Consider the following 16,808-nt stretch of genomic DNA (forward strand, 5'->3'; position numbering starts at 1 on the left):
ACGTCTCCTCCACTAAGCTGAAGGGGACGACTAAGCGTCCTTGTGGGGACCCCCCCCTAAATAATCAAGAAGACAAAGTCTTCACGCTGTAAACACAAATGTACATATTTTGTACGTCGCTTGTGTAACATTTTCCACCCCCCCAAAAAAAAAAACGCTTGTGTCGATGACGGTGCGCGACGGACGATTTCGTGCTTCAAAGTGCAATTAATAGAAAGTCAAAATTAGTTTAGGGATCGACGGCGACGGCGCAGAAAAAAAAAACAACGTGTTGGTTATTTATTTTTAACGTTGCTGTGCGGTTTTGTTGACGGTTCGAAAATGGGTGCAAAGGTCTCACATACACAACGCCTCAGGAACGCCCCCTGCTGGACATCTCAGCTAATACACTCACCTTCAGGCAATCCCTGATGTTTCATAACTATATGTTTCCCCTCTGGGAACTGTATTTACTGTACAATATAGAAATAAGAGTGAAGAAGGGAGACCAGACGAGGTCGAGCAAGAAGCATGTTATTTCTTTTTGTGTGACTTTTTGCAAAAGAAAAAAAAAAAAATAAGAGATGAAGATTTCTCAATGAGGAAAACTGTTATTTATTTATAAAAAAAAAAAAAAAAAAGTGGCATAAATGTGTATTTTATCGTTGTTTTTTTATTCATGAAATTAAAAGCTTACACACACACGAAAAAAAACCTCGTCCGTTTTTTGATGATCTTTCCTTTTTATTTCATTTAAAAAAGGTAAAGAAAATGCTGCAGGTCCAATTTCAAAGGTATATTACTTACAATCATTACATTTTAGTCAGAATACACTCATTGATATCATAATAAATGTACTGAATCAGTACAGTATGTACATGTTTTCCAACCAGCTGGATGTTCTTTTTTTTAACTATAAATGACATTAAAAAAAACACACTCTCCTCTTTTTAATGTGTGTATTTACAGACTGTCGTGTGCACGTTGGATGTCTTTTTGGAGGTGAAAACAGCGGCTTGCTGCCCACGGCGGAGACGGGAGGAGGAAGTTGAGGGTCGACACAGATAAACAATGAGCAGAAAGTCACTAGAAAGCAGCCTCGAGTTAAGATAATCACCTGCAGGTTAACCGCGATTAATAATACAATAATAAATCAAAATAAACAGCTGGCGCCCCCTTGTGGCCACTGCGTGCTTTGCACGTCTCTCAGAGCGGTTCATATATGCCGATGTCTCTCTCTCTCTCTCTCTCTCTCTTTTAAATGGTTTGCTCGTCCACGCCGTCGCCGTCACCACACGGTTGTGTTTTTAGTTTTAGCAAAACCTGGATTCTCCCTGAGCTTCCAGTACGTATCGTTAGACAACCACACGTCACGGCCACAGGAGTCTTTGGCTTTCCTGAAGAGGAGGAGGAGGAGGAGGAGGAGGAGGAGGAGAAGAAGAAGGAGAAGGAGGAGGAGGAGAAGGGGCATAAAAAGGAAAAGAAGAAGGAGGAGGAGGAGGAGAAGAAGGAGGAGAAGAAGGAGGGGGGGAGGAGGAGGAGAAGAAGTAGAGGGAGGAGGAGGAGGAGGAGGAGAAGAAGGGGCATAAAAAGGAAAAGAAGAAGAAGGAGGAGGAGGAGGAGAAGGAGGAGGAGGAGGAGTAGAAGAAGGAGGAGGAGGAGAAGAAGGGGCATAAAAAGGAAAAGAAGAAGGAGGAGGAGGAGGAGGAGAAGAAGAAGAAGAAGAAGGAGGAGGAGGAGGAGGAGAAGAAGGAGAAGAAGTAGAGGGAGGAGAAGGAGGAGGAGAAGGAGAAGAATGAGGAGGAGGAGAAGAAGAAGAAGGAGGAGAAGAAGGAGGAGGAGGAGGAGAAGAAGGAGAAGAAGGAGGACGAGGAGAACGAGAAGAAGAAGGAGGAGGAGAAGAAGGGGCATGAAAAGGAAAAGAAGAAGAAGGAGGAGGAGGAGGAGGAGAAGAAGAAGGAGGAGTAGGAGAAGAAGTAGAAGTAGAGGGAGGAGGAGGAGAAGGAGAAGGGGGAGAAGTAGAGGGGGGAGGAGGAGGAGGAGGAGAAGAAGGAGAAGAAGTAGAGGGAGGAGAAGGAGGAGGAGGAGGAGAAGAAGGAGAAGAAGAAGAAGGAGGACGAGGAGAACGAGAAGAAGAAGGAGGAGGAGAAGAAGGGGCATGAAAAGGAAAAGAAGAAGAAGGAGGAGGAGGAGGAGGAGAAGAAGAAGGAGGAGTAGGAGAAGAAGTAGAAGTAGAGGGAGGAGGAGGAGAAGGAGAAGGGGGAGAAGTAGAGGGGGGAGGAGGAGGAGGAGGAGGAGAAGGGGCATGAAAAGGAGAAGAAGAAGAAGAAGAAGAAGAAGAAGGAGGAGGAGGGGGGAGGAGGAGGAGAAGGGGTATGAAAAGGAGAAGAAGCAGTATGAGAAGAAGAAGAAGAAGAAGAAAGGTTAAGAAAAGGAGAATAATGAGGAGAAGAAGCAGTATGTGAAGAAGAAGGAGAAGAAGGAGAAGAAGAAGAAGGAGAGGTATGAAAAGAAGAAGGAGAAGAAGAAGAAAAAATGAGAAAAAAGAGGAAGAAGTATGAATAATCCAGACAATAAAACCTGATTATTTCAGGTTTAAATAGATGACAATAGATTAGTTGTAACAGGACAACACAGTTTGTTGTCATCGGATTGTGAAACAAACAAACTTACTTGAAGAACCGCGGAACGTGTTCTTCTCCTCTTTTGGCGAGTTCTTTCCTCCGCTCCCTCTGGAACTCCTCGATATCGTCTTTCTTTCTGTCCGCTTCATCCACCTCTCCGTCCTCCAGCATCCTGTTCAAAGAGGACGAGTTTAAAGACTCGGCACTGAATTCACTTTATTAAAGTGTATTTAATAAATATAAATATATATATATATATATATATATATATATATATACACACACATTAATAAATATATATATATATATACACACACACACACACTTTAATAAATATATATATATATATATATATATTAAAGTGTATTTAATATAATATACACACATTTAATATATATATATATATATTTATTAAATGTGTGTATATTATATTAAATACACTTAATATATACTTAGTATATTTAATATATATGTATTAAAGTGTATTAATATATATATATATGTATATATATATATTTATTAAAGTATATTTAATATATATGTATTAAAGTGTATTAATATATATATATATATATATATATATATATATATATATATATATATATATATATATATACACATATACACACACACACACACATGTATATACACACAAGCAAAAACGAGTATAAAAAGGTAAGACAGAAAAGTCTTCAGCCTCGATTAAAAGAGCCGAGAGTTGCAGCTGATCTGCAGTTTTCTGGGAGTTTGTTCCAGAAACACGGCGAATTAGACAAAAGCATGGGCCACTCCCCCCTTCTCCTCCTCCTCCTCCTCCTCCTCCTCCTCCTCCTCCTCCTCCTCCTCCCCTACAGACACACCTCCGCTCCACTGTCTCCAGCTCACCTTTGGTCGGGCCGCAGGCGGCTGTCTGACGGAGGCAGGAGAGGCTTCAGGTCGGGGGTGAGCTCGTTCAGCTCCGTGGCGAAGGTGGAGAAGCCGTAGTACAGCAGGGAGTCCTCTGGCTGGGGGTCTGTGGGGTGGGGGGGGGGGGACAGAAGCCTCTCAGTTGACTCCTCAAAAAGGTCAAAAACATCAAAACGTGGGCTCGGGGGTCGTTTCGCGAGGACTCACTGGGCTTCCAGACGCACTTCGGAGTGGGCAGAGTGTCGCAGAAGATGCCTTCGTGCCACAGGCCGCCGAACCGGTGGATGACGCTGCCGCTTTGGTCCACCACCGTGCCCTGCACCTCGTTCCTGTTGGTGTCCGAGCCCCAGTAACGAGACTGCAACCCAAACACAAACCCGTCAGCCGGAGTGTGTGTGTGTGTGTGTGTGTGTGTGTGTGTGGGGTCGTTTCATTCACCTTGACGAAGGTTATCTTGCAGGTGCAGACGTTGCTCTTGAGGTTGCGGATGGTGACCTCGCCGTAGTGCTCCAGGTAGCGCTGCTGACTGAGGACGTTGTGGATGCAGGTCACGACCTTGTTCCACTCATAGTGGTCCCCGAACCTGCACCACAAGACAAGTCAAGCCAAGTGTCAGTCAAATGCAAATGTTTTAAACTGGTTATCTTTAGGTTTTGGACTTTTAAAGATCTTTTAAAGTTCTTTTAAAAAGACGTCACCTTTGGGTTTTGGGATATTTCAACGAACAATTTCCACAATTTTCTGACTTTTGCAGGAAATAATTATGAATCTAATGGCCGAAAAAGGTAATCAAGGGACAAAACGTTGATTAAAGTGACCATTAAATGGGAGCCCAGTCGCCTTATGGTGCATATATGATATAATAAAATATATACCAATAATAGAACTGATTCCTTAGATTCAAGATGGCGGCCATTTGTTGCATGTCATACATCTCTCTCTCTCTGACCTCCATGTTTCCCGTTTACCTCGGTAAAGTGACGTTCACCATTCCCGTTGGCTGAATCTCCAGAGACTTCCCCCAGAATTTATTCTTCCACCGCTGGTCTGTTTGGGAGTATAAATATTTTAGTTTAGTTTTTTTTTTTTTTTAAAGCAAAGTCAGAGGATTAAAAACACAACAACAACAACAACAACAACAACAGAAAGAGTGTCACCTTGCCAAAAGGAGAAGTTCTCAGAGTCTGCGTGGCAGGCAGAGATGGGGGGATGATGGCAGACCTGGTGAAGCCAAGAAATAAAATTAGAATTATAAAACAGATACTTCCAGGAGTTATTATTTAAATCGGCTTAGAGTTTATTATCATTAGAGACTTGATACACACTATTATGTTGTGTTTGGGGCCTACATTACCCATAGTGCAACTCAACCACCGGCTTTAATTACACCTGTATTATTTATATTCCAGCCGTGTTTTTTTGATCACATATTATAACATCTATTATTTTTACAGACACACAAATCAGGAGATAATTAACTAAGCTAACACATTTTTTTCAAGCTGGGAAAAAAATGTAAAATGTTAGCAAAAGAGAATATAAAACGCTAAATGCTAACGTACCCAATCTGGGGGGGGGCATCGTCTCTGAATAGCCTTCCAGCTATTCGCAGGCGCAGAGGATGCTCGTAATCAGAAAGCTAACTCGCTGAAACGGAAGCTAGCCTCCCGTTTCGCCGGGTTCTTTGCAGCCCAAGATGAATAATATAATAGCGGTGCGTCTGGTAATAATCGTGGCGCTTGAGAGGTACCTGCTCGCTGAGGAGGCGAAAGCCCCGGTCCTCTCGGTCGCACTCGTAGGTCTCGCCCAGCACCGGGTTAAACGGCTTGTAGCGGTTCCTGAACGTGGCGGAGGCGTAACCGGAGATGGCGAAAGCAGCAATGTAAACCTGTCGGGAGATAAATAAATAAAAATAAATAAAACAACGTGTCGAATAGGGATTTTAAACACTGTTGTAAAAACCTCACTATACAGCTGAATCCATGGAAGATCAACAAAAAAAAATACTATATGCTAATAACGTTAGCTAGCTTAACACGTTAGCAAACAAAGGCGGCTGAATATTAATTATTAATAATTTATGATATCCAGTGCATGGATCAAGCCCACGATGTGCAAACAATATCTAAGCACCCTTTATCTCATTGTTAAGAGCACAGGTTCAGACTTTGTGGTCTTTTTTGTTTCTATGACTACTCGGCTTTCCTTTGAAGATGCTGTCGGCCATTTTGCTTTAAACCCAGGGCCGGCATTTTTTAAATATTATTTTAGTAAAAACTGGTGCACTGAACTATTTTATTAATTTATTTTTGGTGCATTATCAACATCTCAGCATGGTGTAGATTCCTCAGCCACATTACAGTGTCGACATTGTTTCCCCATCTGGTTCACAGGTCCGAGTGGTCTCACCATCCTCTGGTAGGGGTTTGCCGTGTGGTTGGCGGTGTCCAGCAGCTCACTGTACTCCAGCTCCTCACACAGCCTCTGCAGCAGGTTGAGAGGCTCGTTGAGAGGAGCGGGCATGGACACTCGAGCCAGGTCTTTACCTGAGGAATAAAAACAGAATGTCATGGGAACCGACCCTTAGCAAGAAGCCCCGCGCCAACTGTCCACTCCTTCGTGAGGGAGCTATATATATATACTTTTTTTTGTTTGTTTTTGTTAGTTAATTTAATATCATTTTTGTATATATTGTGCATTTTTGATATTGTATTGCTCACCTGTATGCATAAATGCTGCTGTAGCGGAAAAAGAATTCCCCTAGCGGGATTAATAAAGTAACAATCTATCTTTTCACAATTTTGATTAAAATGTCAAATATTTTCACCTTCCCAAAAAAAAGCAAGGAGATATGTCAAATAGGGATTTAAACACTGTGTAAAAACCTCACTATACAGCTGAATCCATGAAAGATCAACACAAAATACTCTATGCTAATAACGTTAGCTAGCTTAACACGTTAGCAAACAAAGACGGCTGAATATTAATAATATAGGATATCTAGTGCATGGTTCAAGCCCACGATGTGCAAATAATATCTAGGCACCCTTTAAACAAATGGAAAAAGAAACATCTTTTATTTTATTCTTATATAATATGCAATATATTCACTTTAGCTTAGCAACGTTAGCCCTCAGATGCATTTTGTAAACTTTTCTCTCTCTGATATTTCAGGACCATTATTGAAGAAAATCTGCTCGTATGCCCTTTGAAATATCTCTCAAAAGGTATTGTGGAAAAAGGCATATTGCGAAAGCTCGACGGGCCTAGCAACAGTAACCTGGGGGAGGGGCTTAGAGAAGGGTCCACTCCAGAGAGGTGTGACTCGCCTATGTTGTTGTAGAGGATCGCCATGAGGCCCACGTGGCTGTTGTCGGGGCAGTTGGCCGGCAGCGTGGTTCGCCGGCCGGTACTCTTGGGAGAAACGCAGTTCGGAGTCCTGGAAATGCTCGCGCGGTACTTCCTGGTGGCCGATGCTGTGACGCAGGCGAAAGAGAATAATATTAAAATCGTAGGAAAGGGGAAGTTTTATGTTTTTTCGATTCAGGAGAACAGGGAGAATAATCCGGTCTGTGAGGCGGTACAGGAACAGCGGTGCTTTGAGCTAAAGGCTACCGAGGTACTAACCATGTCCTTCCTCTGGCTCAGAGTTGGTGGTGCTCCCGTCGCTAAGTCCTGACTCGTCGGACACCTCAGAAGAACTTCCACAAAGGACGTCATCGCTGGCGTCAAAATACTCCGCGGCCGAATCCGCCACTGAGGGAGGCCCGCGGGATGGACGCCTCTCTGCTGCAGGCTGACGACGGAGGAGGAAGGAGGAGGAGGAGCAAAGAAAACCGAGCCATCAAAACCCACAAAGGGGAATATGTGTGAGAAAATTCAAAAGAAACAGGCGCGGCGTGCAGCTCTTACCACGGCTAACGTGTTGGACTGGTGGATGTTGTTGGTCTCCCAGACCTCCTGAAGCTTCTGCCTCTCCTGGGACAGAGTTTCATGCACTTTCTTCAGGGAAGCAATCACTGAGGAGGAATGAGAAGCATTTTGAATGCGCAGGCATGTCAGATTTCATTTTAAATACGGACGTTTATAACATCATCCCCGTCTACCGGTGTGTAAACATGCATGGTGTGTGTTTTTCTGACCTCGTAGCGACATGGCGCAGATGTCCTGCTGGATTTTCTTGCCCTCGGGCGACGTGACAGTCGGGGACAGCTGGGAGAAGACGAAGTCGGGGATGGAGGAGGCGGACGCACCGAGGTTAGGCGAGCTGCCCAGGTGACTGGAGGACAGCTGTGAAGGTGAACGGAGGAGGATGGATATGAAGGTTGAGAGATGCCGTAAAAAAAACACAATTTATTTTGTTTTTTACACTGTTTTTGTACGGATATGCCATGTGAATTAGTTAAGGTAGACGGATTTTGTTCTGTTCCAACAGAGCCAGGCTAGCTGTTTCCCTCTGCTTACAGTCTTTATGCTATGCTAAGCTAACTAGCTGCTGGAAGCAACTTCACATTTAGCGAGAAAACTTGAAAAAACACAAATTTGGATGTAAAGGTGCCACAAATTCTCTTTTCTTACATTTCTGCTTTTGAACGGATATAAAAATGTTTACTAGTGAACTTTAGAGGTGCTAATTCTGTTCAGTTTGAACAGAGCCAGGCTAGCCGTTTCCCTCTGCTTACAGTTTGTATGCTAAGCTAACTAGCTCCTGGAAGCAGCAATTCTCTTTTCTTACATTTCTGCTTTGGAACAGATATAAAATGTTTACTGTTCTGTTTGAACAGAGCGAGGCTAAGGGTTTCCCTCTGCTTCCAGTCTTTATGCTAAGCTAAGCTAACTAGCCATTAGCTTCATATTAAGCGTACGAATGTGAGAGTGCGGTCTATCTTCTCATCTAACTCTCGACAATAAAGCAAGCAAGCATATTTACCATTTCACATTAAAAATCTTGTTTTCTTAAGAACAGGATCGAAAACTACGGATCTATTAATTTACTCACGCTACGATTATTTATATTTTTAAATCACGTCACAGCTATGCTCCGTTCACAAGATTTCCTGGTATACAAAAACATGTTTTGGATGTTGAAAAAAAACTACAAATACACCTGGCTCGAGCACACGTGAACATATTATTCAGTATAATTAAAACAAAACACAGTCTCCATTTTAAAAAGTTACGACAAGGAACTTTCATTTTGTCGATTTTTGGCGGTCCCTGTGGACAGAGATGGTAGTGCACCAGAGTCCCTTTAGAAAGCCTTATTTTACCACAGCAGCCTGCATGTTGGTGAATCTGCATATTGTGAAACGTTGAGTCCGATTTCTAGAAGAATACCTATCTAGAAATAGATAATAGCCCCACTGGTGGTCTTGTTTACTTACGTAGGTCATATCGAGGCGTGATTATCACATTAAATAAGTTCCTTGTAGTAACTTTAACCTCAGGATACCACAGAGTGTGTAACTGGAGAACATTTAATCATTCTCATGAACTAAGTTGTCTCTTCCCGTTGCCAACTCACCGATTTCGTAATCCCACGAATAGGCTTTTGGATTAGAGAAAGGCCCCAAAATGTTACAGGGAGGGGTTTGGGATGTGAAAGCCCAATATAGGAAAAATATTACCAGTAATAAGACCTGAATTTATGGTTTCAGTAATGTCGTATTTCAAATCAACTCAATCAATGTGAAACGATGTCGGTCACGGAGCGTTCTTACCATTCCCAGGGCCTCCACTCTGGATAATGTGCGAGAGTGGCCCCAGATCTTTCCCGACCTCGACTTCTTCGGCTTCTCGAGCGAGAGATTCTGGATCGGATTACGAGAATAAAATTATTTTGTATTTTTCATGCGACGCTGCCCGGTTGGGAGCTCCTCCCACCGGGCAGCGCCGCTCCGGCTCCAGAACCCAGGCGGTCTACCTGAATGCTGATGATGCGCTTCAGGTCTCCGTTGGTCAAAGTCGGGCTCGCCTCCAACATCTGCAGCCTCTGGATTAAGTGGTTTATCTCGGAAAGGTCCAAATTGCAGCGGTTCAGCTCTGGAAGAAAACACGATTTATTTATTCATCAATTTATTTACGTTTCTGCGACTAATTACGAAGATAAGATTCCTTTTAACAGGGAAGAAGGAAAGGCAAAAAAAACTGTTTGCGGATACTTTAGATATCATGAATAGGACCTTTGACTTTTTTTAAAGCGAATTAATAAAAAATGTGTCTCTAAATAATACTATATTTATATATATATATATATATATATATATATATATAGAGACATTTTTTATTAACATGATTCACTTAAAAAAAGTGAATTATATTTATTTATTTAAATAATAAATGATATATATAAATAATACTATATATATATACATACAGTATATTTATATATATATATATATATATATACACACACACACACACAGTGTATATATATATATATATATATATATAGTATATATATATTCTTTTTTTTAAAGACTCTTACCTTGAACACAGGTGTCCGGGTCCTGGCTTTGCCGCAGCCAGGCCGACACTTTGCTGTTCACAGCGGTGCTACCGGAGGGCGGCGCTCCCGCCGGCGCTCCGGCTGAATCCGCCACGCCTGCAGCGCTCTGGGAAACAAGATGGAGGAGAGGAGGTCACCGGGGTCTCTCGTATAAAGCGCGACACGTTCGACTCTGCGGTCTCATCCCATAATCACCAAGTCTCCGTTTCTCTGAGCGCGTCCGGCCGCGTGGAGGAAGCCGCCGTGGAGCTGAGCCGCCGCCGCCTCGTGCTTCTTGTACAGGCGGTGGGCTTGGAGCTTGGTCACCCAAATGTAGAAGAGCTCGTGGCCCTTCGCCTTGGAGAGAACCAGGAAAGAAGTCACGCATTTGTCTTTTTTTAAATCTGGAAAAAGGGCCCTCTGGTTTATTTGAGTTTTTCACCTTCATGTGATAGAGAATGTCACCGGCGTCCAAGTCGATCCGGTTCGACTTCTTGTTGATGGACATGACGGCCAGGCTGACGTCCAACGAGCCCTGGACTCTTCCCCGGGACACCTTCAGGTGCCAAAAAAAAATGTATTGAGTTGAATTTTAAAAAATAAAAAAAAAGTCTAAATTACTATTAGTATTTACTTACATCCTGTTGATTTTTGGAGTAACGCAAGGTCCCCACTTCCAAGACGAAGTATCGCTGAAATAAAGATGAAAACGTCAACTTCCTACGGACTTTACCTGTGAACCACGCGAGAGGACGAGCGGACTCCTCCTCACCTTGTGCCAACCTTTCAGCGGCCACTTCCTCCTCTTGAGGAGATATCCCTCACAGATGCCCGGAGCGGTCGTATCGGGAGGATTGTCGCCTCCCGCCCGCGTTTCTACCTGAAGGTCGTCGATCACTTCCCAGTCTTTGATGATCTACGGACAGCGTGATTGGGGGGGGGGGGTGGGGAGGCTTTAAGTTTTAAAGGTTACTTTTTTTACTGTTCCACAAACTATGTGACAAAACCTGAAAATAGAATAATTCTGGTGGTTAAAGCGCGTCACGCTGGTTCCCTCGACAAAGAGATAAAAGATCAAATTATCTCTTATATCAAAAATAATCTTTACTAACAAAAAATTAAAAGCTAACGTTAGCGGCTATAAAGGAACTCCACCACAGGTCACATGACTTCCTGTGTCCTCCACTAAGCTGAAGGAGGGGTAGTGTTCTCGTGAGGGCGCTTAGTCGTCTCCTTTAGACGCTTGTCAGCAACCGCCTTTTTAAAAAGGAACAGTGTGTAACATTCAGGGGGATTTATAGGAAGAAATATGAATATATTATTGATAACTATGTTTTTTCATTAGTGTTAAACTAATAATTGTGTTTTCTTTATGTACACAGATGCCCAGAGCGGACAAATCAATACACTACGGGCTCTAAAAGGCCACCACAGTGAGCGGAGGGTTTTTTTCAGTTGGGTGCAATCTGCAACCTCACCACTAGATGTCGCTATGTCCAACACGTGGCTCCTTTAAACACTTCAGAATTCACCAGAAGCCTTTTTAATTACCTATTTTATAATCGTAGGACTGTGTTTTAGGACTCATTCCTGCAGCTCTGTATGGCGGTGCAACAAGGCTCACTAATCTCTAATCTCAGGGGTTTCATGCAAAAGTAACGACTATAATATAGAATGAAAAACAGAGCACAAAAAGTCGGATGTCATTCTGGGGGAAATCTCAACCCGACACAAAAAGCAATAACTCGCAACTTCCCTTTAAACGAGAGGACGGGTAATTTACATCCGTATACCCATAATGCATCTGGGGTTACCTGTCTGGAGGATGACAGAGTGCTGCTGCTGCGAGAGTGCGACCGCTTCCACGTCTGCGAGGACTTCTCCAGGCCGCTCGCCAGCGATTGGCTGCGGTTGAGCGAAGGCCCGTGTGAGTCCATGTCCGACACCTTTAGACGCCGCTCTCTGCCGGGATCCGCTGGTGGAGAGATTATATTATTATGTTATATTATATTACCAATACAATAGCGCGTCTCCAGTCTGTGTTACAACAAACACGTCAACAAGCCTTCTGCAAAAAATGAAAGAAAACTGTGAAAAATGCCCCTCTGAAGTCGTCCACGTGCCGGTTTTGACCAACAAACAGCTCAAAAACCCCAAAACCTCGATGACAGCTGCTGATGAAGATCATTTGACATGATCAAAAGCTCCAGAATAGCTTCTGAATGGACCTCGTGGTGACGTTGTTTTCTATTTAATGTACATTATTGTCAAACAGAGGAAAGCACATTTGAGTTTTTCCTTCTTTTTTTTCCTGACACGTGGAATACATTCATGCAGCGTAAATTAATTAAATATGCAGTTATTGTACTTTAACGTCTTCCTTTTAGCAAACGTTGCACATCTATTACGTTAACGAGTCCGCTCCGAAACCAAAGTGAAAGTAAACCGGCTCAACTGGCGCATGGAGACGAGATGCTCTGTAATCCAGCTACCTCACAGAGCTACCTGGACCCATCTAGACCTGGACCCATCTAGACCTGGACCCATACCTGGACCCATACCTGGACCCATCTAGATCTTAAAAGACACGGAAAACTAAATATTCTTTACAATAAATGGAAGACGGCATATCTCTAAAACTGTTTTCAAATTATCATTAATGAGCAACTCTGGCTTTAAAGTCTCTTTATTTTTATTTAAATGAGCACAAAAAGAAATTACATTTGAATTGACAGGCTGTTCCTTTATAAAAGGTGCTCAAGGTATAATAATAAATAAATAAAAACAGGAACAGGCTATGAAGATGAAGAGTCACAGAACAATCTGTAAATCTTGAGACATGTTTTGTGAGAGCAACATTGTAGCGTTGTTGTTATTTTGAGTTGTTCAAACATGAAAATATGTGCAAATATTCTTCTTCCTGCTACAATATTGATTGATTGGTTTACGTCGAGTGAAGGAACGTCCTCACGCCGGATGTTCGGTCTCGTTCCGCTCAAGCCGGAGGTGGAACAGCGTCTCCTCGGCGGAGGATTACCAACTTCCGCTTAATTGGTTTTTCAGGGGATGTTTTTTTTTAGCCGCTCGGCAGCACGAGGCCGAGAGCACCGAGACGCCCACGGGCCGGTTACACCGGGAGAGCAATGCTGCCTTCAAATGTGCTCCATGTGTCTGCTTAGGGGACATTGTAAAGACAAGAAGTGTACAGATTAAAACTAATTAAAATATGTTCAATTTCTGCCTTTGAATTGGTTTAAAACTCAAATATACTTTTCTTTTCTTTTTTTTTTTATTTGCTGGTACTATTTTCTTAATATAATGAGGTTTTCTTTTTTTCTCATTTTTAAGAACTTAATTCAACTGTTGAATGAGCCAAGGAAGGAAATTGTATTCTGATCAGTGTATTAATTTGAAGTAGTACTAATACATTAATTTATTTTTTAAAAAAGGAACAGAAAATAAGCAGTGCAATTAGAATAAGATAGAATAAATACAGCATTAAATTAAATGCAACACGTTGGTGACCACCTTTAGTTTGCGTGCAGGAAACAGGAGATTTTTGTATTTGCAGCATTTTCAGTGTGCATTCAATTTGCTTTTAGGTCGTTATTGTGTGTGTGCGTGTGTGTGTGCGTGTGTGAGCGTGTGTGTGTGCGTGTGTGAGCGTGTGTGCGTGCGTGTGCGCGTACATTCAAACTGATGTTCCTCTCAAACTGGACCAAAGCTGTTATGTAACGTCAGGACAGGATGAGTGTAACTGACGACAGCGTGGGGCGGAAAAAGGATGAAAGGATTTGCAGGTTTCTGAGCTTGTTTACTCAAGACGGCACAAAGAATATTCTACAGGTACAAAAAATGTACTTTAATTCATTTATATATATATATATATATATATATTATATATATATATCTTAGATTCTAAACTCATTAGATGGCGATAAAAGTTATGTTAGTTTCCACAATGTACAATCGCAGATTTAAAGCTTTTGCACACAAAAGAAAAAGATCCACTTGCACAACTAAAATGTTTTACTGTGTGTATATATATATATATATATATACACACACACACACACACACACACACACACACACACACACACACACACACACACATGCAATGCCGCCTTCAAAGACCTGTTTGTCGTTCCTCGGGTGCCAACTAAATAAGTCAACCAAGGTTTTGGCAGCAGCCACCGAGTCGCTTCATGCCAGAGGATGGGGTTAAGATACAGAGATTATGACCTCAAGATACAGAGACTATGACTTCAAGATACAGAGATTATGACCTCAAGATACAGAGACTATGACTTCAAGATACAGAGATTATGACCTCAAGATACAGAGACTATGACTTCAAGATACAGAGATTATGACCTCAAGATACAGAGACTATGACTTCAAGATACAGAGAGTATGACCTCAAGATACAGAGACTATGACTTCAAGATACAAAGATTATGACCTCAAGATACAGAGATTATGACCTCAAGATAGAGATTATGACCTCAAGATGCAGAGACTATGACCTCAAGATACAGAGACTATGACTTCAAGATACAGAGATTATGACCTCAAGATACAGAGACTATGACTTCAAGATACAGAGATTATGACCTCAAGATACAGAGACTATGACTTCAAGATACAGAGATTATGACTTCAAGATACAGAGATTATGACCTCAAAATACAGAGATTATGACCTCAAGATACAGAGATTATGACCTCAAGATACAGAGACTATGACTTCAAGATACAGAGATTATGACCTCAAAATACAGAGATTATGACCTCAAGATACAGAGATGATTACCTCAAGATAGAGATTATGACCTCAAGATACAGAGACTATGACTTCAAGATACAGAGATTATGACCTCAAGATACAGAGATGATGACCTCAAGATAGAGATTATGACCTCAAGATACAGAGACTATGACTTCAAGATACAGAGACTATGACCTCAAAATACAGAGATTATGACTTCAAGATACAGAGATGATGACCTCAAGATACAGAGATGATGACCTCAAGATAGAGATTATGACCTCAAAATACAGAGATTATGACCTCAAGATACAGAGACTATGACTTCAAGATACAGAGATTATGACCTCAAGATACAGAGATTATGACCTCAAGATACAGAGACTATGACTTCAAGATACAGAGATTATGACCAAAAATACAGAGATTATGACCAAAGATACAGAGACTATGACTTCAAGATACAGAGATTATGACCCCAAGATACAGAGATTATGACCAAAAATACAGAGATTATGACCAAAGATACAGAGACTATGACTTCAAGATACAGAGATTATGACCTCAAGATACAGAGATTATGACCTCAAGATACAGAGACTATGACCTCAAGATACAGAGACTATGACCTCAAGATACAGAGATTATGACTTCAAGATACAGAGATTATGACCAAAAATACAGAGATTATGACCAAAGATACAGAGACTATGACTTCAAGATACAGAGATTATGACCTCAAGATACAGAGATTATGACCTCAAGATACAGAGATTATGACCTCAAGATACAGAGACTATGACCTCAAGATACAGAGATTATGACTTCAAGATACAGAGATTATGACCAAAAATACAGAGATTATGACCAAAGATACAGAGACTATGACTTCAAGATACAGAGATTATGACCTCACGATACAGAGATTATGACCTCAAGATACAGAGATTATGACCTCAAGATACAGAGACTATGACCTATATAATATCTGTGTGGAATAAAAAAGAGCCAATAAAAGATTGAAGACAAAATATGTATGAATGAGTGTTGAAAAAAATGTCTCAAATTTACTCCATTTGATGCTCAAACATTTGAAATAGTGAGAATTAAATCAAGTTACAGGGTGAGAGAATCTAACGGGACCTGGAGTCTGATTGTTAGCAGACACGCGCACACGCACGCGCACTTCTCTCAACCAGGAAGCAGCCACACTGACGTGTTCTAGTGAAACCGGACCACGCAAACCATCTGGGGCCCCATCGGAACCATCACGTGCTGCACACACACTCTAGACCCCTTCAGGTGTTTATGTCCCCGCACGCAGAAGAGGAAGTGTGCACGATTTCAAACCAACAATGTAGTATTTTAGCAATATGAACACGACGCATTTCAAATATCTCATATTTTCTTGCTGGTTTGGGTCGTATTTTTGCAGCAGAATTGAACCCAACACGTTTATTAAAATCCAGGGAAGAAGTCTTACCTGAAATCCACCTGCGAGTCTCTACATCCGGGCCCTTTAATCCAACAAGTGTCTCATTTTGGCGTTTAAGAAACGGTAGAAAATCACCATTTCGACGAAGAAGAAGCAGAACAAAAAAAATCTATCAACCTAAAGCCATTTATAAAAAAACAAGAAAAAAAAAAGTCAAACCACAAGTTACATCCGGAGATAAAATCACTCCCTGTGATCACTTAAGCTCGCGCACTCTCCGTCTGGCGGGGGGCACGAGCTCCGTGCCTCCGAATCCAATCCAAGGAGAGCTGTGCGGCGCGCGCCGTGCGCAACGTGTCCCCGGTTCATTATCCGCATTAGCTGGAATTACAGCGCGTCTAGCGGGGAGGTAGAGGAGGGTAAATCCAGCCCACCTCCGCTCGCGCTGCACACCCAGTGCGCTGTTACAGAGGGGAGGGCACGAGCTTAAACAGGACCTCAGAATATTAATAGTTTATAAAAGTGTGGAGTTGAATGTGCGTAAAACTAATATCATAGTATCAACCTTTCACTGAAGGTCATACTTTACACTTTATTTACCAATAGTT

General features: G+C 42.0%; 1 protein-coding gene across 1 annotated transcript; it reads right to left on the reverse strand.

Annotated features, from left to right (window-relative positions):
• Positions 1-1,249: 1,249 nt before the first annotated feature.
• Positions 1,250-16,552, reverse strand: osbpl7 (oxysterol binding protein-like 7). Its single transcript, XM_034558766.1, has 22 exons — positions 16,249-16,552; positions 11,811-11,971; positions 10,769-10,912; positions 10,635-10,688; positions 10,439-10,552; positions 10,213-10,353; positions 9,997-10,123; positions 9,433-9,551; positions 9,230-9,319; positions 7,652-7,799; positions 7,422-7,528; positions 7,137-7,305; positions 6,839-6,985; positions 5,919-6,055; positions 5,260-5,397; positions 4,667-4,730; positions 4,478-4,556; positions 3,948-4,092; positions 3,717-3,867; positions 3,489-3,615; positions 2,653-2,775; positions 1,250-1,376 (listed from the first exon to the last, which is right to left on the reverse strand). The coding sequence occupies exons 2-22, from the start codon at positions 11,931-11,933 to the stop codon at positions 1,268-1,270; spliced, it is 2,556 nt and encodes an 851-aa protein (XP_034414657.1). The 5' UTR covers positions 11,934-11,971; positions 16,249-16,552; the 3' UTR covers positions 1,250-1,267.
• Between the last annotated feature and the right edge of the window lie 256 nt (positions 16,553-16,808).

Source organism: Cyclopterus lumpus, chromosome 19, assembly GCF_009769545.1.
Source record: "Cyclopterus lumpus isolate fCycLum1 chromosome 19, fCycLum1.pri, whole genome shotgun sequence".
Lineage (NCBI taxonomy): Eukaryota > Metazoa > Chordata > Actinopteri > Perciformes > Cyclopteridae > Cyclopterus > Cyclopterus lumpus.

Excerpts from the sequence above, each read along its gene's own strand:
- osbpl7 (XM_034558766.1), bottom strand. The coding sequence starts at position 11,933 with ATGGACTCACACGGGCCTTCGCTCAACCGCAGCCAATCGCTGGCGAGC. Across the intron at positions 6,986-7,136 it reads TGAGCCAGAGGAAGGACATG|CATCGGCCACCAGGAAGTAC; the intron begins GTTAGTACCTCG and ends CCTGCGTCACAG. Across the intron at positions 4,731-5,259 it reads TTCGCCTCCTCAGCGAGCAG|GTCTGCCATCATCCCCCCAT; the intron begins GTACCTCTCAAG and ends TGGCTTCACCAG.